At 36.4% G+C, this 27,478-nt stretch overlaps 1 protein-coding gene across 1 annotated transcript; it reads right to left on the bottom strand.

Annotated features, from left to right (window-relative positions):
• Positions 1-473: 473 nt before the first annotated feature.
• On the bottom strand, positions 474-24,419 carry nckap1l (NCK associated protein 1 like). Its single transcript, XM_055027441.1, has 31 exons — positions 24,243-24,419; positions 22,948-23,058; positions 22,737-22,829; positions 21,912-21,968; positions 21,621-21,763; positions 21,087-21,177; positions 20,823-20,960; positions 19,523-19,571; positions 18,950-19,106; positions 18,041-18,097; positions 17,858-17,954; positions 17,629-17,738; positions 17,230-17,362; positions 17,007-17,088; positions 16,271-16,329; positions 16,024-16,169; positions 15,804-15,936; positions 15,405-15,524; positions 14,913-15,052; positions 13,280-13,411; positions 12,252-12,470; positions 10,763-10,893; positions 7,155-7,252; positions 5,844-5,937; positions 5,312-5,394; positions 4,116-4,196; positions 3,184-3,277; positions 2,970-3,086; positions 2,259-2,368; positions 1,086-1,175; positions 474-1,004 (listed from the first exon to the last, which is right to left on the bottom strand). The coding sequence occupies exons 1-31, from the start codon at positions 24,330-24,332 to the stop codon at positions 888-890; spliced, it is 3,372 nt and encodes a 1,123-aa protein (XP_054883416.1). The 5' UTR covers positions 24,333-24,419; the 3' UTR covers positions 474-887.
• Between the last annotated feature and the right edge of the window lie 3,059 nt (positions 24,420-27,478).

Raw genomic sequence — 27,478 nt, forward strand, 5'->3', positions numbered from 1 at the left:
ATTCTGCAATATTATTCTTTGAAGTGTTGTTTTCATGCTTTCTCATCTGTGTATTCATGCAAATGTTCCCTCAAGTGGGAATCAAACCTCTTCAGCCCTCAAGAGGAGGCTCAGCCTAAGATACTGAAAACCTAAATACATTCACCAAGACGCGCAAACACATAAATGCTTGAGCTAGATAAATCTGTGCGTCTCTTGTGTGGAAACTGAGCAGACACACAGTAGCTGCAGCTCTAGTTGAATGGGAAAGGAGGAGGAAGCAGAAAAGGAAAAGAATGGGGAGACACGGCTGATTTACAGAAGATAATTACAAAAAGGAATGCCTTCAATTATTCACAAGCATTACTGCTTGTACAAAAGCAATATTGCTTGTGGAACCATTATTGCTTTGATAAGCAATAATGCATAATGAAAATTTGTATCATTTGCATTATACAAATTATATATGAAGCATGAAGACACAACAAAAAGGCTTATGTGTCACTTTTTCGCTTTATTCATAAAAAAACAAAAAACAAAACAAAAAAAAAACACTGTGAATGATTTTGGAGATAAAATATTAAAAATTATATTTTTTGTGCAGAACATACCTGTTTTACTGCTTTAAATAATTTAAGATGATATTAGAGACAGGAAAGCTGTATACCTATTCAACCCAAATGACAGTTACATTGCATATGTCTGTCTTAAACTCAAATTAAAATGGATTAACGTTTTACTGTAAGTAAATAAAATGCATTTTCTCAGCAATCAACATATCGAAAGTCAAAGTTATGATTAGCCAACATAGAGACATGGGTGAATCCAAAGCAGAAAGGAAATGCAAGCTAAACATACATGTATGAAAATAATATTTTGGGTAAGCAAAGGATCTGGACAAAATGTCTTCAGGCCGTAGGCATGAAGACAGCCTTGTGCACCTCCCTGTAGGCATTTCGGAGAAGAACGTATGGGAAGCAGCTTTCCAGCATGTCTTGGCTCAGAAACGGAGAGTCTTCCACAACCTAGATCAATCAGAAACGAAAAGATTGTTTCATTCAAGCAATGTTATGATTTCTAGAGCAGCATACAGATTACCAGTTCACCATGTGCAGGAGCAAGTAGATGGACTCTCGGTTTTTCACTTCAACTCGTTCCACGTTTTGTCCCAGCTGAAGCAGAGTGGAGGAGGCTAGCTGTAGCAAGACACAGGGGTAAAAAAGAGAAACATCAACGAACTAGAACAAGTTTTTGATACTGATCATGACAAGAAATGAGTCAAAAGAGAAAGCTTCTTTTATTTTACCTCAAATATTTTAGGGTAGTACATAAAAACATCCAATTTTTTTTTTATCTCATTGAAGTGGTTGAAGCTTTATTCAAATTTAGTGTATAAGCAGTACGACACAATAAAACCAATCTGAGTCTATAATGACTGTTGCCCCATTATTGAAGACACTTGATTTATTTCGTGGCTTTCATTTTTAATCATTTTCATCTGGATATAGTTTAGAGGATTACGCTGCAAACAGTATTTCTGATTAACTAAAAGGAGCACTGTAAGTAGCTGAGTGTAAGTACCACTACAGGTAATACCTCAGTGGGTAACTGAAATGTACAAAGTAAACCAGTAACCTAGTCTAAATGTAACCTACAAGAGTTTGATACACTCCGCTATGTCAAACAAAACAAACCCTTTGAGCAACTTGTTTACCCCCTCAGTTGCGGTGGCACTGTACCAAGAAAACGACACAAAGACCTCTGAAAAAGACATTAGCTCACCTTCCTTATTCACAAAATGTAAGCAAAAAATGGAGTGGCGTCAGATTGGAGCAGTTATAGAATTTATCTTTCATCTTTGGCACAAGAAGCCATTTTGTCTGCGAGCACTAGATTTTTATCCAGAATGTCCTGCGCTAAAGTCCGCTTCCTGCTTTGGGAGCGATCTCCATTTCACTTGGCATTCACATATGCATTCAAACGACACCAGAGTTTACTTCAACTGAGCTGAATCCCAGGGTTTAAGGCAGACCAGAGGTTGATGATCTGGTCCACATCAGGGGTTTGATTGTGCATTCATAGCTTCCCAAACAAAACAGACTTTCAAAGGAAAAAAAAAAACAGAGATTGATCAAAGCAGACAAACCAGGGCGAGTGTGAATGCACCCTAAGTAGCCCAATTTGCACCCTGTAAACACTGCAGAAGTACCCTAACATTTCCTTGTAAGTACCCATGGGTATCAAAAAATTGTTTTGCTCCAAGGAATGTTTTTGCTTACCAGGAGAAACTCTTTGAGTTGCTGCTCAATGTTCTTGTTCTGGACAGTGAACATGGCAGCAGCCAGTTGATTGATTGCTGCAGCTAAACAGTGGATGTTGTTGTTGTGACCTAAGAAAAAAAAGAAAAAAATTGTCACCAGAAATGACTGGAAAAGAATGTGGTCCACTTACGCTGTGGGTAGATGATATTTTTTTGGCTGGAGTGATTGGAGAAATCTTTTTAATGACTTGTAACTTCAGAGGAAGCTTGCTGAGCATATTTCCACAGACTCACAGGGTTAATTTATTTCATTTATGTCAATGGAAAATAAGGACAAAGAAAATAATCAGAGACTAAAGCCACTGTATGATAGAAATCTTGGTAATTTGCTGCTCTTAATGTTTCAGTCTAGGCTCAAAGCCAAGCAGTTAGGGTCATCAGGGCTGCATGCCAGGAGTAACTGCATCAATGCACGTCAGCCAGAGTTATCTGTAAACGAAAGCCTCTCAACAAAATGTGTTTCTTATTAACGTACGGGCTTTGCTCTGGACCGTGTCAGACTGGAAAGTATGATGCTAGTCTTTCAGGGTGGAGTACCCCTTTTATACACTATCAGCAGCTGGTGAATAATTACTCAAGGAACAACTGATTAGTGTTTACTTGTCTGTCTGGTGAGAAATTACTGTCAAGCAAAGTCGACAGCCTCTGAAATGAGCAAGTGGTTTTGCACCTCCGTGTTCTTGACTATACAAGGAGTTGGGGTCCAGAGCCAGGGTAGGCAGCGACACAGCGACGTAGACCAGTAACAAACGAGACAGCTTGAACTCTTCTTCAACTGATGTGTTATCTGCAAGTTTTTGACACAATAAAAGTGTTAAGTCCTTGATTAAGTTAATTATTTGTAGCACGGTATGCTGTGTAAAAAAGGAGAACAAACATTTTACCTGTTTGCATATTGCTAATAGCTGCAACAAGGGCAGGGTCAATGTCACATTTCAGTCCTGCAGCAGAAGCCAGCTCAAAAATACTCAGAGTCACCTGCAGGAGCATCGACATACAAATTTCAAACCTTTAAATGTAAATAAAAAATTCACAGGAAGTTCATTTAACCGCTCACGGTCATCAGTTTCCCTTGTCAAGATCACTAAGGTTCAAATATAAAGTATTAAAGGTTTGAGTGTCGCTGGACTATCCCCTTCATCTGAAAACAGTCAGAGGGTCTGGAATTTACACATTTACTCAGAAAAGTGAGCACACCTTTTCACATACTTTGGTCTACAAAATGTCAATAAATCAGTGGTAGGTGTCTTTGTCTTGATAAGACTTTTGATCTTGGCCTATTTCTGGTTGCATGCAAAGTCAGCCTGTCTAGGCAGAATGTTTCCACTGATGTGGTTCAGAGTGCAGCGCTGTAGCCACGATCAGTCTCTCTCTCACGGAGGCATGAGAGAGCTGCTGACGTCTTTGGGGTTATCCTGGCCCAGGCTATGGCACGGCTGTCATGCCTCACTCAGAAGGCAGACGTAAGTAGGGGGCAGGAGAGTTCATGAGTCACAGTCACGAAGATTGCCCCAGAGGGAAATCAGGAATTCAGTTTGGTGGGTACTGAAGAACTGATACATCTCGTTCCTCTCAGGCTTCCAAACTCAAATTTGCTGTTAAATATCATCCATTATTTAGATGCTCTTTGCGTCATAACAACACTACGTTCTGCAAAAAGACATCTCACTTTCATTGTGGCTCTTAGGAAGAAATTTTAAATACGTTTAATTAGCTTAGATTAAACATTTAAGAATTTGTACTCCTTATTACATCTCTTTACTTATGAATGCCTTTTTTTTAAAAAATCAGCCAACTTAAATACAGGAGTTATTACCTTGATGTCTGTTTCAGGAGAGATGAAGTTCCTTAGACATTCAATGGGTGCCATCAGGTACGGACAGTGTTTCCGCAGGATCTAGATTACAGCATCACAAAAAAGAAAAAAAATCTTATTGCAATGTGGCGAGAAAGTACTAGGACTATAGGGACTATATAAAGAGTTCTTCATTTTTTTCTCTTTGTCATATTTTGAACTGTGTTTGACTACATTTTGAATAACCATAGTTAAATTTAGAAAGACCCAAGTGTAGAGTGACCTGGAGAATCAAGAAATCACTTTTACAAAATTTGGTTGACAACATGAAGTAGGCAAATAGATGTTGACAAAGCAACAAAATACGCCTTAATAAAGAAATTCAATCCAGATAAGAAGCAGTCAAAGGCATCTATTAGTTTGGAGACGGTTACAAAGCAATTTAAAGCTTTGAAACTACTAAGATATAAAGTGAGAGTCATTGTACATAGGAGAGTTGCTCCTATATGATCATTTGCTTATCATTTTACCCCAAAATTATTACAAGTAAGATCTTGTAATAATTTTGCTTCACCAAAATTACTACAAGAGCACTCTGACAACCCTTCAACAGGTTGGGCAAATTACTGCACAAAAATGCAAAAGACTTGATCATGCTTGACTGTAAAAGCAGTTAATGTAACAGGCAGATTCCTTATTCACATACAACCACTTAGGCTTTATGGAAAAAAACAAAAAAAAATCAAATTTAAGTGGCCATACATTTTGTTGCAGCACCAAACATACTGGTTGTTTATTTAAAATTGTTTTCCTGTTCTCATATATAATATTTATTTTAAATTGATGTTCCAAAAGAGAGCAAATGTACTGAAAAGATGAGGAAAACATGCACAGAAAGGCTTGCACAGCAAAGATTGCACCTAAAACTTTGTTGGTGTGAAGGTGCTGTGGTAACCAAACCACAATGGCTCTATGGTTACTTAAGCTATTTGGTTACTCTGAAAAAACACCAAAGATAAAATCTTTATAACCTGATGATTGGAAAATGTTTAAAATCTTTCATTTCTGACATTTACTAATGCAATGTTTGCATAATTGATGTTCAGGGTTTATGTCTTATAGCTGATTTGTATCTAAATAGAAAAATATAAATGAAATCATTTTAGCAGTATTCTAGGTGCAATTCTAACATCAGTTTTATGATAGAAAAACTTTACATCTTTCAGGCAGTTCATTGCCATGGATCTGTATGAGAGGATCACTCCGATGATGGTCATCCTTTTCAGGACATTTTCTCCTCCTGGAAGAGCACAGAAAACTCATCAGTATGTCTGAAAGGTGGTTGCATGTAGACACACTGGCTGTGAGATCCAGCAGTATGGCTGATTGTGAAACAACTTGTGTTATTTAGCATCTTCTATCAACCCTCTCAGGCTCAAATTACTTGAAAAGACTGGCTGAGGTGTTGCAAATCTGCAACACCTGCCTGGAGAGGGTTAATATGCAAGTAGTAGACATCTGATATGATCATTTGCTTATCATTTAACCTCAAAAGCTGACATATGAGAAAGAGCATAAACAAAATTTGCAAAAAGTGTTTAACACACATTCATGTAAGTTACGTTTAAGCTCTTGTGAACATCCTTCTCATCTTTTTCTTCTTTTCTCTTGCTTTTCAGCTGACCTCTTGGTGTCTCTCAGCTCAATTTTCACAAGTCTCTCTCTTATCCCCTCATCGCCACTTCTCACCTGTCAGCTTCTTTTTTAGATTGATCATTTCCTCGGGCTTGTCAAAGTTGTTTTTCATCTGTACCAGGATGTCCATGTTCTCAATCACCATTTTCTGACAGATAAGAATAAAGTGAAAAAAGAGATAAAACCACCACCTTCAAGTTTGAGGTATGAAAAGTTGTAACAGTCATAGCTTTGACTGATTTCTTTAACAGTATTCCCTTGCTTCAATCCCAGGGGAAGATGGTATTAACTGCTCTCTTATATGTAGGAATCAACTATTTAGCAAAAACCTTGTAGGCTCATAAAGATTTGGCACATCAAATTGAGATGAAAATCATTATCAGTAAAGTTTTCCACTGAGTGAAGTTCAATTAACTCCCTCTAAGACTGTCAGGAGGGAACAACTTACTGTCTCTGAGCTCATATCCTCAACCACATATTTGTCCATATAAGTAACATTGTAGTGGACTTAGAAAAAAAACAGGTTTAACACAATCTGAGCGAAGCACTGAACGTTAAGCTGATTACCTCTGAAATGGAGCATGATGAGAGTTTTCCGTTTCAGAGCAGCTGATCAAAGTAAGTTTGATCAACTGATTTAAGTGTGTGCACATAGACGAAAAGAAAAAAGCCAAAATTATTGGAGCTCAGATACTGTAAGTAACCACAGCACTTGGCACTAAACGAGCAGAGTCAAGCCTTTATTTTATGATGGTCTTTTCAAATTACTGGATAATGTATGGCAATACAGTGCACCGTTTCAGAATTTACCCATCTTTTTAAAAATATGTTGATAGTTATTAGGTCTTAGTTGTGATTCAAAGGCTCAAAAAAATGATAAGATGTCATATGTTGGATGTAGATTCTCTACAAACACATTTAACAGGAATACACACCTGAGAAAGATGAGTCTGCACCCAAGAGATACCGTTTCGATAATGGAAAAGAGTTCGGCTTGACCTCTTAGACTCTGGGACGCGCATCCCATAAATTTACCACCTGTATCTCAGAGGACTTCTGTCACGTTTTGTGACAACGTTTGGCGTTATAATCTTAATAAATGTTTGGATTCCTGTTTCACAACGTCAGTGAATATTTTTATTTTAATATTTTAAATCTATGCCTTTCATCAACATTCATGTTTTTTCTTGCGTATATTTAAACTAAAGTTTTTTTTTCTGGAACATTCAATTCCTCGGTGGCCAATATTAGTTTTTCTATTCATCAACAATGGCCGATGAATAGAATCACCCATTGTCGACTATTTGAATTTTTTTTTTCTAAATATTTTTAGCCTAACTATCTTTATTTCACGTCACACTGTACCTTCAGCTCGCTGACTTGAGAAGTAATGTGCCACATCAGGTTCTCCCCTAGAAACTTCATGCCATATGGACCAATAAGTTCTGCCAGGGCCTGTAACTCTGTAGAAAACATTTGATTAAGTTAACAATTACGCTGTTCAGAGATGGTGGAACAAAGGTTGACTTACCTCGCTATAACTCCAGTAAAGTGACACTGTTTCCTAATGTGCTGTTTCACATAAATTCAATAAGGAACTTGACTCCCAGTCTCACCTTGCACACAATAAATTTGATCAGGGAGTGCAGCTTAATCAATGAACCGAGAAAACTGTAGCTCTTACACTTTTCACCAAGCCGAATAAGACAATGAATATAGATTGGTACATGTGTGGTTTAGAGTCAATGTGCCACCTACTCCCTACTCTCATCTATTATGACTAAGCTCTACATTTAGTAAGGGAAAAGCAGAGCACTGAACTAATATGATGGAACATCAATTGGTCATGGGTTTAGATATATGGATGACACCTAGGTTAAAATTGTAGCCAAAGGAGTGGAAGCCTTTCCTGGAAGGTATCATGCTTCCTTCAACAGCTAGGATGGGTCTATGGGCTATACAAAGCATGTTGATTATATTTTTTGTACAAAATCCCCCTTAGATAATGAGTCACTTCTACCTGTTTTGAGTTTCGTTCGGAATGAGCTGTTTTAGGGCCACTTTACACTTTAAACCCAAATGTGCTGCTGCTAGTCACAACTAACTCAACGTTTAAACCTGCATGTGAAAATGGCTGCAAACAGATTCATAATTATACAACTGTGTAGCCAAACAGGTCCCCACAAAGAGGAACAGAAACAACAAAAAAAGTATACAATCAAGAAAGCAAATGCACATGTTCAAGCATTCGAAAGTTCAAGAAAACAGTCAACTAAGGCCAGTGTATGAAGGAAGAAGAGGAGGCAGAAGAATATTAGCATACATGTTCTTCTTATAGGAAGAACATATATGTCTGCACATGTATGCAGACATGTGGTAGGAATGTTGGAAAAATTAAGAAGAATCTTTTCTAAACACAATATTTTGGTACATTTTAAATCTTGGTAACACTTTCAGACGGAGAGTACTTCAACCTTAGGGACAAAACACCCAAACATAAGGTCAGTGGTATGGTATATGCAGTCCAGTTTGGAGAATAATGTTGAGCCCTCTGCATTGGAGAAACAAAACATAGCTATGCAAGATGATAGTGCAACACTCCAACTCGTCAGGTTAGGGTTCAGCAATTTATCTACATCTCAAGGACAGAGGGCAATCACTTGAACACAAAAATGTACACATTTGGACAGGGAAGACAAATTGGTTTGAGAGAGGAGTGGAAAAAGCAATCTGTGAAGAACTTGAAAAGCCAATCGTGAACAAACACAATGACCTAAGGTTCAAAATTTTTTGCATCTACAGTGCAGCCTTGACTCGTCTCCTCAGGCTGTTTCATTGAACCTCACACCTTGAAACATGACCAAAGCAGTGCACATGCTAGCAGTGTTGGGAACTCGTTAGAATCGCCAGAGTTAACAACACTTGGAGGGAAATGAATAGAGGTTAGGGCCACAGTCTCATGTGGCCTCATTAGTGACGTTAGTGATCTCTATTGCCTAATCAGTGTGTCTGTTCTGAAATCTAGTTTCATAACTGAACCGAAGAGGAAGGGCAAGAGGTGAAACATCTTCCAGGTATCAAGAGAAGAGAAGTTGCCTTCATACGTGTCTCTCAGGATTGCTATGTCGTAAATAACTCAGGATCTACACCAATGTAATACAGTAGGTTATGGACTGGACTGGGAGGAAGAGTAAAAATAGAAAGCAGGAATGACAACACTTCTAGAAGCAGTGGAGGCATTACCGAAGCATAGAGGCGTCCTTGTGATGCATGTGCAATGTTCAAGCTTGCCAGTGTAAACATTAAAATGCGTGTGCAGTAGAGTGAATACAGCCTTCATGGGAAGCTCAACCACTGCTTTGAGGTATTGTGGAGGTGGAATGAGAAGCTGTGTGGAGGAGAGACACAAGTGAAGCTATTGTAGTTATGTGGAAGGGCCAGAAGAGGATGGTAAATAATAGGCAACGACATTTATGTAAACCAGGCAATGTCAGGATAAGCTGACAAGCGGTAAGAAAGAAACCAATGCACACCAACACAAATGCAAACTCCACATCCTATTGAGCAACAGAGCTCATTTTACATGCACACTATTGACAGACATCTGAAGTTTTGCTTTTTGCAAACTGTGAGTCATTTCTGGAACCTGTGGGCTTTTGGTAACGCAACAGAATGTTTCTTCCCGAATTAAATAACTATTAAAAAGACAAAAACGAACAAAAAATTATTCTTGTGCTTATTTTGTTATTTTCCAATGATATAATTGAGAGAAAAAGAAAGTGTAAGAAGGCCATGCACCCTCTAATAATAACTCAATGCCTTAAAGGAGCTCTATTGAAACATTTTCATTAAATTGTTTTGCATAAAATCATTCTCATGATAGAAATAAAATTTCACCCTCTATGTTCTGCCTATTTTGATCTCCTTTAAGCATGAGCTGTTTTAGGACCTCTGGCCTCGGCCCCCCGACTCAACCTTGGACTTGCCCTTTCGTACGCATGAAAATGGGTGAAAACAGATGCATGATTGTGCAACAGAACTTCCTTGACTCTGAGTCAGACCCAGAAGCAGACGATTTGGTTTCTGGGGGTTTTTTTGTGTGTTTTTTTAGTAATAGTTGGTTGCTGTGTATGGCAGACTTCTGCTCAGGTCCCTCTTGAAAATGAGATCTATATCTCAACGGGGCTTACCTGGTTAAATAAAGGAAATAAAAAGAAATAAAAAATCAACAGCAAAATACTTGCCATTTTCAGAAGTTGTTGTATAGCCAGACAGTAATAAAACCATCTGACCAGGTCTGCTATGGTTGCTAGATGAAGGACACCTAGCATTTGTGATGTTATAATTGCAAGGTTTTTGAAATGGCTTGTTCTCCAGACACCAAAAAAACATTTGGACTGTTTCTAGAAGTAGTAGAGACCCAAATGGAAGTTAAAAAAAAAACTAGCAAAAAGTGTATTTTGTGTAATATAATCCATGTAAGGATATAAGTGAAAAGGTTGCCTTTTAATTTATAAGTTAAATAAATAAAAATAGATTTGAACAGGTTTATATTTTTCAGCTGATAATGTTTACACATTGAAAAGATACAGTTTTGGTGCTGGCCTGGGAAAAGGGTTGTACTTTGCCCGTGTGAAGATTATTGGGCTGGAGATCAGATGAAAGGCATCCCTCAGGGTAGTAGTACTTCAGGCAAGAATCATCACTGTGATGATGTTCACTAGCACTGCAGAACGTTTTTGTCTTTTATCTTTAGGTTTGCGTCTGATCTACTAATGGGTTGAATGTCAGGTTTTTTTGTTTTTTTTGTGTTAAAGCTTAACTGGAAATATGCGGTAGAAAGTTTCCTTCAGCAATGAAAACTGAAGAGACAGACTATTGAAATGTGCTGCCAGAAAATATTCTGTTTTGGTTTTTACTGACAGTAGATTAATATTTCATATTTGCACGTCATTAAAGCTCTGCAGCCTGACCTGATACGTCTGAGAACTCCTCTGCTCTGAAGTTTAGTTCGTTGTCGGGAGTCTGGCTGACGAAGCACTGCATCGTAGGACACTGGACGATCAAGGAACTGCTCGCTTGACGTAAAAGAGCCTCCAGATACCTGAGGTGTGGAAAACAAAACATAACAAAGCAGAAAAATGCTTTTGATCTTTACAAGACTGGTTGAAATGAATACATTAATTAAAAGATCACTTCTCTGGATGACTCAGAAGATAACATGGTAGAGAAGCTAAGGGTACAGTTAATATTTATCTGAATCCACATGCATAAAGTACACCTACAGAGCCCTGCAAAGTTTTCATTTCCTTTAAAAAATGTTTTATTTTGTGATGTGACAGCCTCAAACTTTCATTTGTTTTAATGGGGTTTATATGTAATGGACAAACACAAAGTAGTACAAAACTCATAAAGAAAAGTTACAGGATTTTTTTACAATCAAAATCTCAGAAATGTGGTTTGCATTTATATTCAACTCCCCGGAGGCAATTCTTTGTAGAGTTGGTGTGAAAGTAGAACCACTTTTTGTTGCAGTTACAGCTGCGAGTCTTTTGGGTATTTCTTTAAGGATTCACACAGTGAAACTGAAATAGTCTTTTTTTTTTCTTTCCAGAAAAGATCAAACTTTGTCAGTCTTGGCACCAATGCTCAGTTGTAAACAGATGTGACCTTTGATTGGGTCAATCTAATACTTGACTATGCTTTGATCTAAACTTTAAACCATTCCATTGAAGTTCTGGTATTTAGGGTATTTTTCCTTTTTCACAGCCTCCAACTCTATGATGTATATAATGTGCCAGTTGCACATTATGAAGCTCTCCATAAATTGCCTGCACTGTAAAAAAAAAACATTTCAAGGAGAGGAATCCAGAGCAGAATGAGGTAGACATTAGATATTAATGTATTATTAGTATTTAGTAGCATAGCCAACATGGACTGAAAGGCTTTGTTCATTTCCTCTGCTGCCTTTGCTAAAACTAAAGGCAAACTACAATTGTAAAATTGGCATAATCTTTCATAACTTCTCCTGTTCGATGATTGACCAAGTTGAAATTCTACCAGAGGGATTCATGTCACAGGGAGAAAACCCAGAAGGAGCACTAAAAAGAAATGAGAGGAGAGCAGAATTGCATAGGAAGGCAATAGGCAGGTCAGGATTTATATTGTGATTAAATGAATCCAATTAGACCTTTTACTTTACTAATTAGGTGTCTTCTTAAGGCCATTTGATGCAATGCATTTTGTTTAGATGTACGTGAGTGAAAGAGGCTTAATTAATATGCATGCCACACCTTTCAGTTGTCCTTTTAAAAAAAGTTGCAAAATATGTATCCTTTCTCTTTCATTTATGCGCTACTTTGTGTAGAACAGTCAAATAAAACCCCATTGAAATATTGTTAATGGATGTGAAATCACACTACAAAGGGTAATGAACAGTTTAGCAAGAAGCTGCACACCCACCACGTTGTGTAGTAGTGTGTAACCGTAGCTCCTCCGCGGGAGTCCAGCGGCTGCGTCTGCTGCAGCAGAACACTCTTCACCAGCCGGGTGACATCCAGGTTGATGTAGCCTGCGAGGCTGTGCATGCTGGCTGTGTAGGATCTTATCCCTGCCAGCAGGTCAGAGGGACGTGTTATTTCCTGGGTGGTCTGGTTGTAATTGGTCATCTTGATGATGATTCTGGAGAAACATGTTTAAACAGTGTCACTTGTCTGCATGCTGACAGTTCTCAGATGGGATCTTAAACGTGGTGAGACGAGCGATGGTGGCTTGGCAGAGAAAGTCACTGGGCCTTCACTTCACTTTAAGAAAATTAGTTTACTTCTTCGTCGAGGCCTGGCTTTCTCTCACTTTCTCTCACTTATTTTATTTATAGCTTGAACCACAGAGGTCGTTCACTGGAAGAATGCTGCTACTCAAGGGAATCAACTTTGATGTGACAAGGAAGATAGTCATCAACTATGACATAGAGACAAAACAGAACATATTCAGAGAATCATTAAGTCACCCTGGGACCAAAAGCTTAAACAAACTGTTAGAACCTAAACAGGAAGAGCCAAGAAATGACATCAGGGATCTCTGCTTAGATTTTTAGGTGTGTTTAACACAGCTTAACGTGAAAGATTTATAAAGTAAACCAGACTTCATCACTGAGCTGAGGAAAAACATTTTCCCCATTGACAGATTATTTGGACATGAATGAAAGAAAAGGAACGAAACAGTACATATAAAAAAGGTTGATAGTTTTAGAAGAATGAAACATGATTAATAGTTTAAGGGCACCATGTCACATTCTGCTATGAACCACACAATATTTCATTCTTTCTGTATATACTTAAAGCATTTATTTATATTATCGATCACTTTGTTGAGTGGGAGACTTAAACAAGGGAGCTTAGTGGACAACTAAGCAAAATGTTACTTCCGGGACATTATAACCATTGTTAAGATTCATTAGGTCACTTTACTCTCCTAGGTTTTAGTCTTACTCTGTCAGACGCATCTCCAGCTGGGAAAGGAGGAACTCTGTTGGAACGACAAGATGCTCAAAAACCATAATGTCTGTGCTGAGACTGTAGGAGGAGCACAGCTCTGTCAGCATCATGTGCAACTTGTCCATGCTAGAAGATAGAGAGACACAGGGAGGACATTTCAATTCTCGAGGAGGTCAGGAGAAGTATTTTAACAATGACTTTAGCTTTGATGTTCTGTCACACACAAATAAGGTAATAAACACAGAACTGAGAGCATCTTTTCAAACTGAACAGACGGACAAGAAAAAAAAGAACATGTTTAAATTTCTCACTTAGGTTGTGGTTAAATATAAACAGAAAGGGTAACAAACTATAAAAACAGTAAAATAAAACACTGCCAGTAAATTTGTGCAGTGCATTTATATATAATGGGCAGCGGGGTTTTCTTTCTTATTTTAATAAACTGGGGTAATCTCCTGTAAATCGACGTTATGTCTTTTAGGTAAGGGCCTCTTTAGTAACAACAGAAAAAAAAATGGCACCATAAGAGTAACAAATCTTTTGAAAATGTCAAAACACATCTTAAATCTGACATATTCAACAAAACAAGGTGGTAGAGTTTATTACAAATTTTGTTCATGACTGAGCCATTTTACATCTCATGCTCATAAGCAACATCAAAAGCGTTTTGGTGGCAAATTAGCAGTTTGCGACTTGAGCACTTTTTAAAGTAAAAGTTGTAAATTAGTTTCCCCTTAAACATTTTTTCAGTTGCTTATTGATATGTCTAATCAGTATGATGTAGGCGAGTCCTGGGGTTGATTTTTCACCCCCAGGTGAAATAACATGACTAAACATTGAGGTTGGCTAAAGTTACGATCAGAGTTTGTAGCTTTTGATTTGGCAGATTAGTAAAAAAGAATAATCAATGCTTTTAATGGTTTGAAACCAAATTCAATAATCTCTTTCAAAAATCTAAAATGATCATGTTTATAACATTTTGAACTTTTTTTTCAGCATTGTTTGGCCACAGAAGAAAAGACAACATGACAACAGTAATTTTCTACTCTATTCAGTGTCAGAGGTTTATAAAGAAGGATTTGGGAGAAAAAATTCACATTTTGACAAATACTGAATTGTGTGCTTTAGCAACAAATATTTAAATCACTGAGAAACATAGTATTACTTCTTTACATAATGAGAGTAAATACCGAAATATACTTTGATTAGTACATTAATGAGGTCACTGGATTTATGTGTTTGAATTATGTAAAGGGAATCTCATCTGAAAATCTGTTTTATAAAATCAGGAGATAGTTTTGTCTCTTCTGTTTGTTAGAAGAAAATTGAAGCCATCTTTAACAGTAAATAGTTTACATATTTAAACTTTCTAAGTGGGCAGTGTCGAATTTTTTATGGTTCTATTTTTAAAAAGATAAAACTTTTCTAGAAAGTGGAACTGCGTCAAGGTAATTTTGTATTGCAGAAGTGGTTTATCTGTTTGACTGGGTTGATTATGCTGTACATTTCTGAAAATCAGACCTCCACCACCTCAAATATCTGCTGCGTTAAAATGTTTTTAAGGAGCCACACAGTGAAAAAATGGCAGGAACATTATTATTAGAAGGAAAACGTAGTAAAAGCTCACTTGGTGGTCACCGTCCGGTCTTTTCTCAGGCTCTCAGCACCTGGTTTTTCTTTCTGAACCTCTCCTTTCTTTGGCAAAGGTTTCTTCTGCTTTCTGTAGCGAGCAGCACTGATGGACTCAGCACAGTGCTTAGGCAGCAACTTATTCATGATGTAAATAGGGGCAAAGAAGGAGAAAAGGGGGAAAGAAAGAAAAGGAAGGATAAGGCAGAGGAATTAAACCCGATCTACAAAAGAACAGTCAGCTTCTTTTTTCTCACACTGCTGGAAAAAAAAGAAAAATGTGCTATCTTAACATCGCAGGGAATTAGAAAATGAATACAGCAAAATTCCCTCATCCTTCTGGAAATTTCCAGGTTTGCTCTCTGCCTCCAGCTAAACACACACATGCCAAGTTGTGGTGAGTTCGATTAAGTGTGGATGTAGACTTTGGCAGAAACAAGCTCTTCTGAATAATTAGTTTTCTGAAACTTGAAATAGACTCAGACTCCACCTGGTCATTGAGATTGCGCTGCTCAGCACATATCTCCAACACAACACCGCTCGTCTGCTTCGCTATCTGCTCCAGGAAGGTCACACACAGGCGCAGACTTCGCTTCTCCAGTATCTCTGTCTGCACAAAAAACACAGCCAACAAGGGCAGAGTTTGGTTTTACAAAAAGAGGTCATAAATATTTTTCTCACTTTTTAAGAATCCATCGCAGATATATTCTTTAAAATTTTTTTTTTTTAAAAGTTGACTGAAAATACAAAATTCACAACAAATATATGTATTTTAGTTTTAATAATTTTTACCATTGTGGTGGTAATTTATGAGCCTTCATACAAAGAGTAATTTATTTTTCCAACTGTTGTCAAGCATGAGATTTCAAACAGATGACATAATACTGACCTCTTCTGGGCAGAGTGGGTGTCCACACTGACTGAAGTGAGAACAGACAGAAGGGAAGGACATGAGGTACCGTTTCATGGTCATCTCCTCACTGCTCTGGGTGAACATCTTCTCAAAGACACGAGGAAAGAAGCTGGGGAAAACAATAATGAATATCCCCTTTGAATATGCAGTAAATGGTAGAAAACTCAAAGCAGAAGAACAGAGAGCGGAGGCTGACCACAATATGGAGAGCTCTGACGATTCATAGAGCATTTCTTCCACACTGTCCACCATCCTGGTGTGAAACTGGATCATGTTCATCACTTTCGCCAAGTCAGGATAGTCTTTCAGTGAAAGAGGTGCCTTATTTACACTCGTATAAGCCTGGAGTCAAATTACAAGCCATGCTTATTAGAAAAAAATTAACCTTTACTCTCAGTTTTCTTTTTGTAAATACATGTGAAAAAGCACTTAAACAAGGAAACCTGTAGCCTCAGCCAGTCCATGCGCAGTCCTCTGAAATCAAACTCCTCTTTGTTGTCCACTGTACAGAAAAACACTTTCAAATATATGTCTCATACAACACATGTTTATAAAATAGTGTGAATGTTTATTCAATCACTTATTTTATGTCAATTATTTCAAATTAACTGTTATTGTTTGTGTAGAAATCAGTTTTCCCTGTCTCATTAAAGTTTTTGTTTTATAATTATTATTGATCCTGCTTGATTTGCAACAGCAAAAAAAAGTGCAACTTCAAAGCAGGTCATGCTTTTAATAGGTACTATAGTCTGGGATGATACATCATTACAACCAGCAAGATTATTGATTTAGATAATATTCCTCTGACTGATGGTTCAACATATTAATTAAATTTGAGAGAAAAATCGTGTCAGGTCAAATGAAATGAACTATTAATAGAATATGTTTCCCTTTAAAGTAAATTTATTCATCCCAGGATATTGTAAAAACCTATGAAATATTCTTCAATGAATACCGTACTACTACTTTTATTTTTAGGTTTTTGGAAATAATTCTATTAACATGCATGGTGTTGATATACTGCATGGTGTTGATATACAGCTTGTTAAATTTTAAAATAAATTGCCTTAGTTAAGCATTTTTTCACTAGTTAAAAAAAATAAATAAATTGGTATGGATAAAAAAAAAATCTTGCTTCTGTTATTTTCACATCTTAGATCATGTTTTTGTGGGAATTACCTTGTTTAATAGAAAGAGCAGAAAGAGTGGAGACAAATGAGCTCATCAGAACCGACTCCTCCTCTGGACAAACATATATGTTCTGAAAGACCAAAAAAAAGAGTCATCATTAATGTTGCTGATGTAAATCAATTAAATGCCTCGTTCAGAATCCTTATCTTTTCCCCAGTTTTGGCCTGGAGACTTATAAAACATGCCTGGACCTGCTGTTAACGTTCTGTACCTGTATGGTATCATTGAGAAGCAAGGCATCAAACTGTGCCAGATACTGAACATGGTAGCGCTGGACTACTTGGTTGTACTTTTTCATCAGTCCTCTTAACTTCTCCATAAAATACAGCAGCTCAGCCATCTGACTGAAAAAAAAAACAGAGAAAAAACATATTAGACTCAGACCTATTCTGGCAGCTTCTTGTTCATCACTTGAGATAATGATAATTATCTCAGTGAGGGTTCATGAAAAACTAAAACAGATAGTTTAGATACGCTTCATTTACTCCAGAGATGGCGCCTTTTGACAGACAAAGCTTCAGTTTACCAATGACAGATATCTGCACGCTTGTATGACTGCAACAACAGCATGTAGTTGCAGCGGTCTAGGGTTAACGTTCTGGGCACCTACTTGTCATTGTAGTCATCAAGAGTCTTCATCTTTGGCATGTTCTCCGAGTGTCTGACGAGCCACATGACCTCGTCACGGGAAAATGACAAAGCCATCATGACAAATAGGGCCTTTGGGATTTGATTAGTCCAAAGAGCAGAAAAAAAAGAGAATATTAGGAAAGGTCAACTTTTTCAGTGGATGGAAACTGGAAACACTTTAGTCCTCCAGCTTCTCATGCATTTCCCACCTTTGGTCCAAGAAGTCCAGGTTCATCTTCCAGAACTTTGAACAATTCCTTCAGTGCTACTCTTAGAAAATGCCTCCGCTCTCTGTGCATTGCTCCACTGATAACATACAGTAAAGCAAATCATTAAGCCTAAAAACATCGCACTGAATAGTTTCAAAAACAAACAGGGGAATATTCTTTTACCAATTGGCAAGAACGTGCTCACGACATTCCTTGATGTCTGCAATGCGTTTGCTGTATCTGATTAAGAAAGAGGGAAGCAGTGACAAGCAGTTCATGGTTCATAGAAGGACTTAACTTAGCTCTGGCAATACTCTTTACTTCGACATAATAAGATGTTCAATGCAGAAATATGGCACAAACTGTGCTGTGATCTGTAAAACATATTCATTATCACACCTTTCCTTTGAAGAGAACTTTTTATAATTGCTTGTCAACTTTGATTTTTTTCACTCTCATAATGTAATGTTCCAAAGCTGTCAATGTGGGAGGAATGATTAAAAAATGATGGCCTCTGTGCTTCCCAAACATTTTCAAAAAGCGTTTGTCATATTATGTTACCATTAATTTCTGATCTGATGTAAAACCATTCCTCCAAAAATATGAAAAATTCTAAAATACTAATCTAAAACAATTCAATCAAAGCAAAAACAATTTCTGTAAAGTTTTCAAATGGTGGTCAGATGGGGATCTCTTGGGATGGCACACCAAAAGTTTTATGAAAATGTTTGCCATGTGTAAAGGGCTGAAGTGATGAATGTTTGCTTTGAATGAAATCAAATCTCTGTGGATAATGCATGTTGTTAACATATTTTCTGTTTCTTTTAGACTTTTCTTTTACAGACATGTCTGAAACAAACTAAAGTAAACAACTGAATAAATATTGTGACTTTGTAAAACTAATTTGTTGTTCTCCTACTCTGGATTTAATGATATTTAAAAAAAAAAACTTGCATAAAGTCATATGTCCTCATGGTGGCGCCAGTGATCAATGTGAGAATTAAGAAGCAGAATTGAAATGGAAGGTTCTGAACACATTTTGTCTATGGGTTGATATTAAGAGAATCAAGATCATCGGTGAAGACTGTGTACCCTTTCATGCCATCAAAGAGGTCCTCAGAGACTTTGTGAATGTTGAGGACTTCTTCTCTGGTGAGGTTAAGGAAGAGGCCGCTCCGCAGAGCCATCTTCCAAAGCTCCTGGGAGGCCTGGTTTGTGTTCAGACTGCTGTGGCACAACAGGAAACCAACTAAAGAAGAAACATCAGTAGTGGTGATCAAAAATGTTTGACAATCTTATTTTTCTATAAGTCACTACATAGTCTAAATTCTTTATACAGTATTAACCAAATCTAAGTTCACTACCATTTTGTCAAAATCTGTCGTGATAGAAGATACATTTTAGAAAGCTGAAACTATTTTGAGTGCTTTAAAAAAAACTTTTTACCTGATGATGTCTAAATAGATAATAAAATATCTCAGGAAAACCTGTTTAAATTAACATGTTTTTCTGTATCATCTGACTTTGAAACAAAATGGAGCTATAAGTTGTGCCCAAACTTCCTAAGGTTATTTATCTCAATTTGAAATTTGATTTTGCATCAAGCCTATCTTATATTATTTAGCAATTCAGACAAAGGCTTCGTTCAGAATAAGAATGACTTACTAATGATCCAGCGCTCCATTATTTCCATAGACAGGTATTCACATGCCATCTGTGGGGATAATAGTTCATTAGACACCAACACACATTAACATTCTTTATCTGAGAGTCATGAATAGAAATTAAGCTGTCATACAATCTGTTAAAAGAATCCCCACTGAGTGAAAGTCTGTTCTTCATTAGGAAATGTTTATATGTTAATGTCTAATCATGTGCTTTTTATCTTTGGGAAATAAAGTGATATAATTGCATTCATGCAAACAATTAACCTTCTCTTATTTATTAAACAAGACATGTTTCTTAACCAAGAAAAAAGTTGGGACACTCTATCCCATAACAGCTAGTGCTACCCCCTTTGGCTAAAATAACTGCACTGAAATGCTTTTCGCAGTGCTCTACTGCTCTGATGTTGTTCTCCCAATCCCCCCATTCAACTATGAGATGTTGGAGGAGTTTCTGGTCTGTCCATGTTTTAACATCCCACATCCCTCAGTGACATCGAGGCCTTTGACTTGGGCTATGATTTCCATTTCCTAGTTTTCAACCTTTGAACGTCTTTGTCACCTCTTTCTATCTTTTATCTACTCCAAAATTAATGTATTTTAAACATTTATTCCCTTTTTGCAAACTGTTTGCTCGTTAGCTATTATGGTTCCTCCTGTTAAAGCCTGTGATTTTTTTTTATGACATTCTTGTTTTCTCTGTTGGCTTTTGGTTCCTTGATTGGTGTTTTTCTTCTTCTCTGGCTCTAAGGGCTCTCTGTAATTTCTGTTTTTTTTTTTTTTTTTTTGCTTTTTCTTTTTTAATTAAATTTAAATCAACACAACATTTCAGCCTGCTGCGTTTGGTCCTCATCACCAACATTCACCATGACACACATTTCATTGGCTTCAATGTAAGAGGGCTGATTTACTTCTCTTACATTGTATTACTTTTTGCAGAAAACTTTGAAAAGTCTGTTCTCTAGTTTACTTTGCTTACATTTTTAAATTATAGTAAATAATCCTGTTTCCAAATATATTTGAAAATGCCATTTAAGCACAATGGTAATTTCTTATTTTATTTATTTTATTTTATCTATATTTCTTTTTGCTAAATCAAAATTAAGATTCTTGGTGAACCAGGTACTTTTGAAATTAACATTCATAAATATCTGTGAAAATTAATGAAATAACAAACAAAGCAAACAAAAACATATGTAAGTGCTCCAGTCACCCAAGCAAAACTTTGCATGTATCCATTTTTGGTAAAGTCACTGCAGTTGTAAACAGCAGAAGTAACAGGATCAGGAAGTTGGACTCACAGTTTCGCAGCAAGCCGGGTCCAGCATGGAAGCTGGAGTGCTGAGTAAGCTGAGGAGCTGAGCGCTCCTCCATTGCTCTGCAGGCAGGTTCCTCCGAGGGTAGACCATCTTTAGTGAAAGCAATGCTGCTGTCACAGACTAGGGATGAGACAAAAGACGAAAGACTGATTTACGAAAAAAAACTTTAAAGATGCAAACATTCGGTATGCTATGCATTACGATTTTATGCAACGCTTAATAAAACTACATGTGACTTGAATTTACCCTTGTGTGAGGGCCAAACTCTTCAGTCAGCTTCTTCCATGGATGGTCATATTCCACAAACATCTGTCCAAGCCGTGGATATGAGGGATCGCTGCAGGATTTTAGCGTGGCAAGCAGAAATACAAGAAATAAAAGGAGAAACACATGATTAAAGCTTGAGAGCAAAATACAAAAGATTTTTTTTTTTAAATCCAGTTTGAATTAATGATCTAAAAGGCTATTGAGATATAAAAAGCTCTGTCCTTTTTATTCATGAAGCTTATACAAAAACACTGTATAAGCTTCAGTTAAACAGTGTTTAACTGAATACTGTTTAGTTAAAACATTAAGTAGATTATATTTATAGTTAAACAAGGTAAATGAGTTTTGCAACTCTGGTTTGTTTTGGTCAATAAATACTAATTTGAAGGTTGAAATTAAATTATTTCAACGTTCAAGTGTAAAAAATATCCCTGATGAAACAAACAACTCATGTTTTTATGTGTGAAGTGAAACAGTGATGCAGATATAAGATCCCTTCTGCAATTTTCTCACCTGCTGCCATTGGTCATCTCATGAGCACAGTTGAACATTCCCACCAAAGCCTTTTTGTCATCAATGCGAGAGAGCAAGATGATAACAGATGCATAGGTGCTTATCAGATCCAGATAGCTTTTGGTGAAATCGAAGTTGTAAGCCTAAATTGAAAAAAAAAGCAGCATGTAACCATACCTTCAGTTTATCCCACACTACCTTAAAACTTAGCTTTTGAGATCTTACACACAAGATCAAGAGGCAATGTTTAAAGTTTTAAGGTTTTGACAAAGCAACTCTGTAGGTACATACAATATCAAAGAAGCACTGGCAGGCATCAATGGAGTTCAGCAGTTCATAAACATGATCCTGAAATGAAAGCAGAGAATGATGTTTTTGAACAACAGTAACGACAATAATAAAGTAAGTTTTTTCAAGCAATATTTAAAAAAATAATTTGCTCTTTTTTCTAAACAACTGTGATATATAGTTTATTGGCATTAGGAATAAATCTCTTTAATGTTATTATTCACCTCTCATCACATTTTCATGGCTTCTCTTCAAGGCCAAAACATTCATCAGAGGATTTGACTTAATAATTTAAGTCCCAAATCAATGTGAGGAGATAATATTTTTTATAACAATAATGATTTTTTTTTTATCTCAACTGTATGCATGACAGACAGGCAGACAAATGGAAATAAGTCAAACTCTAATATTTTTCCAATATTTTGTTATATTCATCCTGGTGTAAAGTAACTAAACCAGTTCAGTAATCGCATCATCTACTGATCAAACGAGGTTACTGCAACATCTAAAGCAAACCCACTTAAATCTGATTAGTTATGGTTCTTTCAGGTTCTTATTTGCTTTTTTTGGATTTTTTGGGGATTTTTTTTATCCTGTGATAAAAAATTAAAAAAAAATCTTTGTATGATTTAATAAACAACTTGTGAGAAAATGAGAATCATGTTTTTTTTTTCAGCCTCAAACATTTGGAAACTGAAGGACGACATATAACTTGTCAGATTTCTGTTCAAGAAACATTCATCAGAGTCAAAGTGATGTAAAAGTTATAATGATTTTATTTATGGAAAAATGTCACTGAGCAGGAGGAAGAAAAAAATATATAATTACCCTGAACTCTATGACATCAAGGAAGGAGTCGTAGAAGCTCGCTGCGGCTGCCAATACCTCAGATTTTTGTCGCTGGATGCAAGTCAGATGTTGCTGAAATATTGAAAATAAGAATTACTGGTGATAAGTAAAGGTACTGAATTTATATGCCCAAATAACTAAGTCAATGAAGACAAACATAATATCATAGGAGGTAATTAAATCTGCTTACAATGTTTCCTCTGAAGTCAATATTTGGAAATTTCTTATTGATATACTTGACAGCAGGTTCCATCGCTTTATCTGTGAGGAAGCCTGGACGCAGCTTGGGATCTGCACATAGCTAGAGAAAGGAAAAAAATGAAAACAAATGATTAAATAATTAATGTTGCAATTATAGGAAGTGATTAAAATATCAATGAGGAATGTTTTAGATATAAGCAACTTCTAGATAAAAGTTAAAACATGTCAGTTCCCTCTCACTGACAAGTATAAATCTTTGGCATAATGATCATCAAATAATATATTGACACAAAAATATATTGTGTTGGAGGAGAGTTGAAGCAAACATCAACTTAATAAAAATGAACAATAACACATCAGCCACTAGTATTATCAGTGGCACTTTCAGCTGCCCCTTCTGTTCATGTACCCATCAATCAATATCAATTATGTATATAAAAATATATATTCACATCAAATACATAAATCCAGATTGAACATCAAACATGGTGTTTCTCCAGTCATTTTACAAGCGTTCTTTTTAAACGTTTCACAAGTAGTTCTCTTAAATCAGCCATGAGCTAAAAACAACAATCTTCTACATTTCTAATAAAATTGTAAGTATTTTATATGTTAGACTTCTGTCTTTGTTTTTATTTTTCTGGGGATTTTTTTTGCCTTTGTTTGTGTCAACCAAATGTCTGGTTGTCACCTCTTGCAGCTCAGAATAACTGAAATTTCAGATGACAGACACCGCTGACTTCCTGTTTGCACTTCCTTTTTGGAGAAAGAAGCTCACTTGCAGTTTGCAAACTGCACTCCCCACAGTTTGAGCTCAGAAGGACAAATCAGTTCGAAATAGCAGAAAGTTAACATTAATTTGCCTTGTTGGAACCTGATCATGGTGTCAGCTCAGAGTGGGTTCAAGAACTTCTGCAGTTTTTAGCATGACTATTGAAACACATGAGTGAGAGTCTTCTCAGCGACCGTGTAATAAACAAAACGTTTGTCAATGAGACAGACATTTGTACAACCTGATTGTTTTAGAGATGAACAATAGTAGCTAAACAACATTGATTAATCTTTCTAATTAAAAATGAAAATAAATATTTATAAGGTACCAGTAAATAACAACGGCATGCAAGTCATGACTTGTCTTATTACTTTGTAGTGTCATTTTTAATAAAAACCTTGATTAAATGTCTTTATTTCATTTAAAAAACAAATTCCAGGAAATGTAAGAAGTTCCTTATTTCTTGTCTTGTTCATCCCTTACATCATTTGAAACTTTCTTCTTCCCCTTACCTTCTTAATGTAGTTCATACGTATCAACACCCCACTGCCCCTCTCATTGAGGATGGTAAGTTTTTCAGCCAGTTTCTGCTGGTAATCCATGGTTTGGGGTGAACAGAACCTCTCCCACCGGTAAAAACCCTGGCCTCCTGGTTCTGTAAAGAAGTTGAACCCACAGAAACAAGTGCGCTCGGAGCCTCTCCCTGTCACTAAGTCACATGGGACTGATGGGGGGGAGGTGGAGCCAAATGTTGAGCTAATGCTCACATGCTGTGGCTAAAAAAAGTAAATATGCAAAACTTACAAAAACTAATTAGATAAAGTTAAGAATTATTTTTCAGTTTAAAATATTGATTTTGTGTTGGAGATTTAAGCTACTTTGATCAAACTGTTGCAATGTAAGTCTATCACACAGCCATGCTTCCTCAAATCTAAATTTATTCTGTTGTGTTTATTTCTAAAGTCAAATACTTCCTTATTTTTTTTAAATGAAATGAAGCCTTCAACAAACATAGCACAAAAGTACAGAACATTGAAGTGGGTTACAGTGATTTAATGATTACCAAAGCTACTGTAAAATCAAATATATTGTTTGAACAACTGCATGAGTAATTCAATGCTAAAGTGATACTCAGACAAATTAATTACTTGAATAATTGTATATGTATTACTTTTAATCTAAATTTTATTAATCAGGATGTTGTAATATGGCAGAACACAAATTAAAATGTTTTCAATCCAGAAATGTTACATTATGACAGAGACAGTCGCTGCAACATCTGACAGTCTTTGAAACTCACTAAAGAAACTAGTCATTTTTACAGATAGTTTTATCCAAGCATATTTATGGAAATTAGCAGGACCATCAAAATCTACAAAAATCCTTGTCTGAAATAAATCTGTATAACATGTGAACCTCATTGAATCAATTAAATAAATTACATTTTTTAATGATTTGTCACTTTATTGAGATTGTGCTGTGCTGGAGAAATCACCAGCACAAGCTATGCTTTTTTTTCTTTTTTGTTTAACCACAAGATGGCAGTATTTAACTACTGAAGTTTCCTGCTTCAGTTGACAAAGGCTCCATACAAGAAAAGCTAAATGTTCCCATTTATGGAGTATTATAAAATTGCCTGAGATAAAATTAATAAAATAAATTAAAACAATACATTGAATCTAAAAAAAATTTGCAAAATTTGATGTAAGCGTATTTAAACCTATCCAAGAACTGCTTTACTGACAATGGCTGTCTGTCTTCTGTAAATTCCAGTTTGTGTGACATCTGGGAACAGCCTAAGTTAATTAAGAGGCCCGGCAGTGCTATGAAAACATATTTGTCCCTTTTTCCCTTCTGTTTTCTCATTTTCATCACACTTAGATATTACAGATCATTAAATAGATGTTCACGTTGGACAAAGATAATTACAGTAAATAGTTAAATCATAATTTAATGCATTAGGTCGGAAAGGGCATCAAAACCAACATGACCTTTTGTGAAACTTTGATAAAACTGCCCAAAAATTAAGTAACAATTCTGTAAAGAAGAATCAGTCAAAATTTTATCACATCAACATGTAAAAAACTTACTGCCAATTAATGCAAATGGTTGATAGTTGTTAATGGTTGCAGCCATGGATGACACAATTAGGGCCAAGGGGTGGAGGTGGGGATCATATTTTTCTCTGGACAGATTTATAGATTATCTTTGTCTGATATAAGTTGTTGTTGTTTGATAATCAATCATATTTAAACTGGGCAAAAAACACTTGTATTTAATTTTTCTGTAGATTCCTACAGAAGCTCTCTGTACTAGCAGTCCTGTTCTAAATTACTCAGACAAATATACTTTGTCATGTAAACTAGAGAGTCCCAAAGTTATTCCACATCCAAGTGTTGTTTCCTCTTTCCCCCACAGGACTCCAGGAACTTCTCTTGAAGGGTTCAGAGCATATTGTAAAGCCCTTCTCTTAATAACCTTTACTGAAAGCAACTTTTACTTGGAGCCAAATAAATAATCTGTTTATCATTTCCACATTGGCAGAAGCAGAGAGCTGCAGGCTAGTTAATTGGGCTGCTAACAGAGTAAAACAGGAAATTGGTGATAATGGTGAATCAGGACTTTCTTTCTTCCTGTGATCAAATGAAAACAAACACAGACTTCCCTGGTTGGACACTTGTGATCTTGTCAGCCAATTGCATTACCCTGTTGATCTCACAACTAGTTTATAAATTTGTGAATATTAACAAAAATAAGACATCATTACAAAGTGTGCACACAAAGAGAAACACCACAATGTTACTGTAAAACAAATGAGATTAGTAATTACAATTAGACATGTGAAATTCATGAATTCAGCAATTCAAACATCTTCTTTTTATTTTGCTAATCCTCCTTTTTCTTCAGCTTAAGCTCAAAATGGAATAGTTTGGTGCCATATATCTAATTTATTTAACAACTAATCATGATGTAAAATATTTCTAAATTAAAATTGTTTCACTTATACATTTAGATTAATAAAGAATGCATATACTGAAGACATTTCTGCAATCTGTTATGGTAATGATAGAGGAAGTGCAGCCAGCCTCGGCTGCAGCCCATATGTGAGTGGAGGAAGAAAGAAGATAAAACACATGGTCTGTCTAATGAACAAAATGTGGGCACACTGAACTGAAGCTGCTCTAGGCTACTGGTTGTGAAATCTAGCTGGCATCATTTCTACATTTGCAAAAATTTCACACAATTTAATCCATGTTCTACGTAATTAAATTTTCCTATATTTAGGCAAAATGAAGGAGCAAGAGGACATATTTTAAAAGTGGCATTGCTATGGTTTGTCTGTTCATGAGTTTAAGAGTCTTAGAGCTTCAGAATGAATCTGTTTCTGAATCTACACTTGTTGCTCTGCATCCTCCTTCCTAAGGGCACCAGAGTAAGAACTGTGAGAGCTTAACAATGCGTATGGCTCTCTTTCTTCTTCTTGAGGTTTATATGTCCACGGTGTTGGGTAGATTGACTCCAGCAGCCCTCTGTGCAGCCCTCTATCCTCTGTGGAGTAGATCCTGCACTACACATGGATGCTAGTTCAGAACAGAAGTAGAGCTGCTCATGTGTCTTCCTAATCAGACACGAAGTGATGTCGTCCCCATACGAGGTTGTTGCTCACGTGCACACTTCCACTGCAAATCCATATGTGCATAGGATTTTAATCATATGGACAAGATAGTGAGGGGATTGTGACAGAGAG

The sequence above is a fragment of the Poeciliopsis prolifica genome, unplaced genomic scaffold (assembly GCF_027474105.1).
Source record: "Poeciliopsis prolifica strain line A6 unplaced genomic scaffold, Auburn_PproV2 SCAFFOLD003, whole genome shotgun sequence".
NCBI classification, from domain to species: domain Eukaryota; kingdom Metazoa; phylum Chordata; class Actinopteri; order Cyprinodontiformes; family Poeciliidae; genus Poeciliopsis; species Poeciliopsis prolifica.

Excerpts from the sequence above, each read along its gene's own strand:
- nckap1l (XM_055027441.1), bottom strand. The coding sequence starts at position 24,332 with ATGGATTACCAGCAGAAACTGGCTGAAAAACTTACCATCCTCAATGAG. Across the intron at positions 16,170-16,270 it reads TGGACTGGCTGAGGCTACAG|GCTTATACGAGTGTAAATAA; the intron begins GTTTCCTTGTTT and ends ATTTGACTCCAG. Across the intron at positions 3,087-3,183 it reads TATTAGCAATATGCAAACAG|ATAACACATCAGTTGAAGAA; the intron begins GTAAAATGTTTG and ends AAAAACTTGCAG.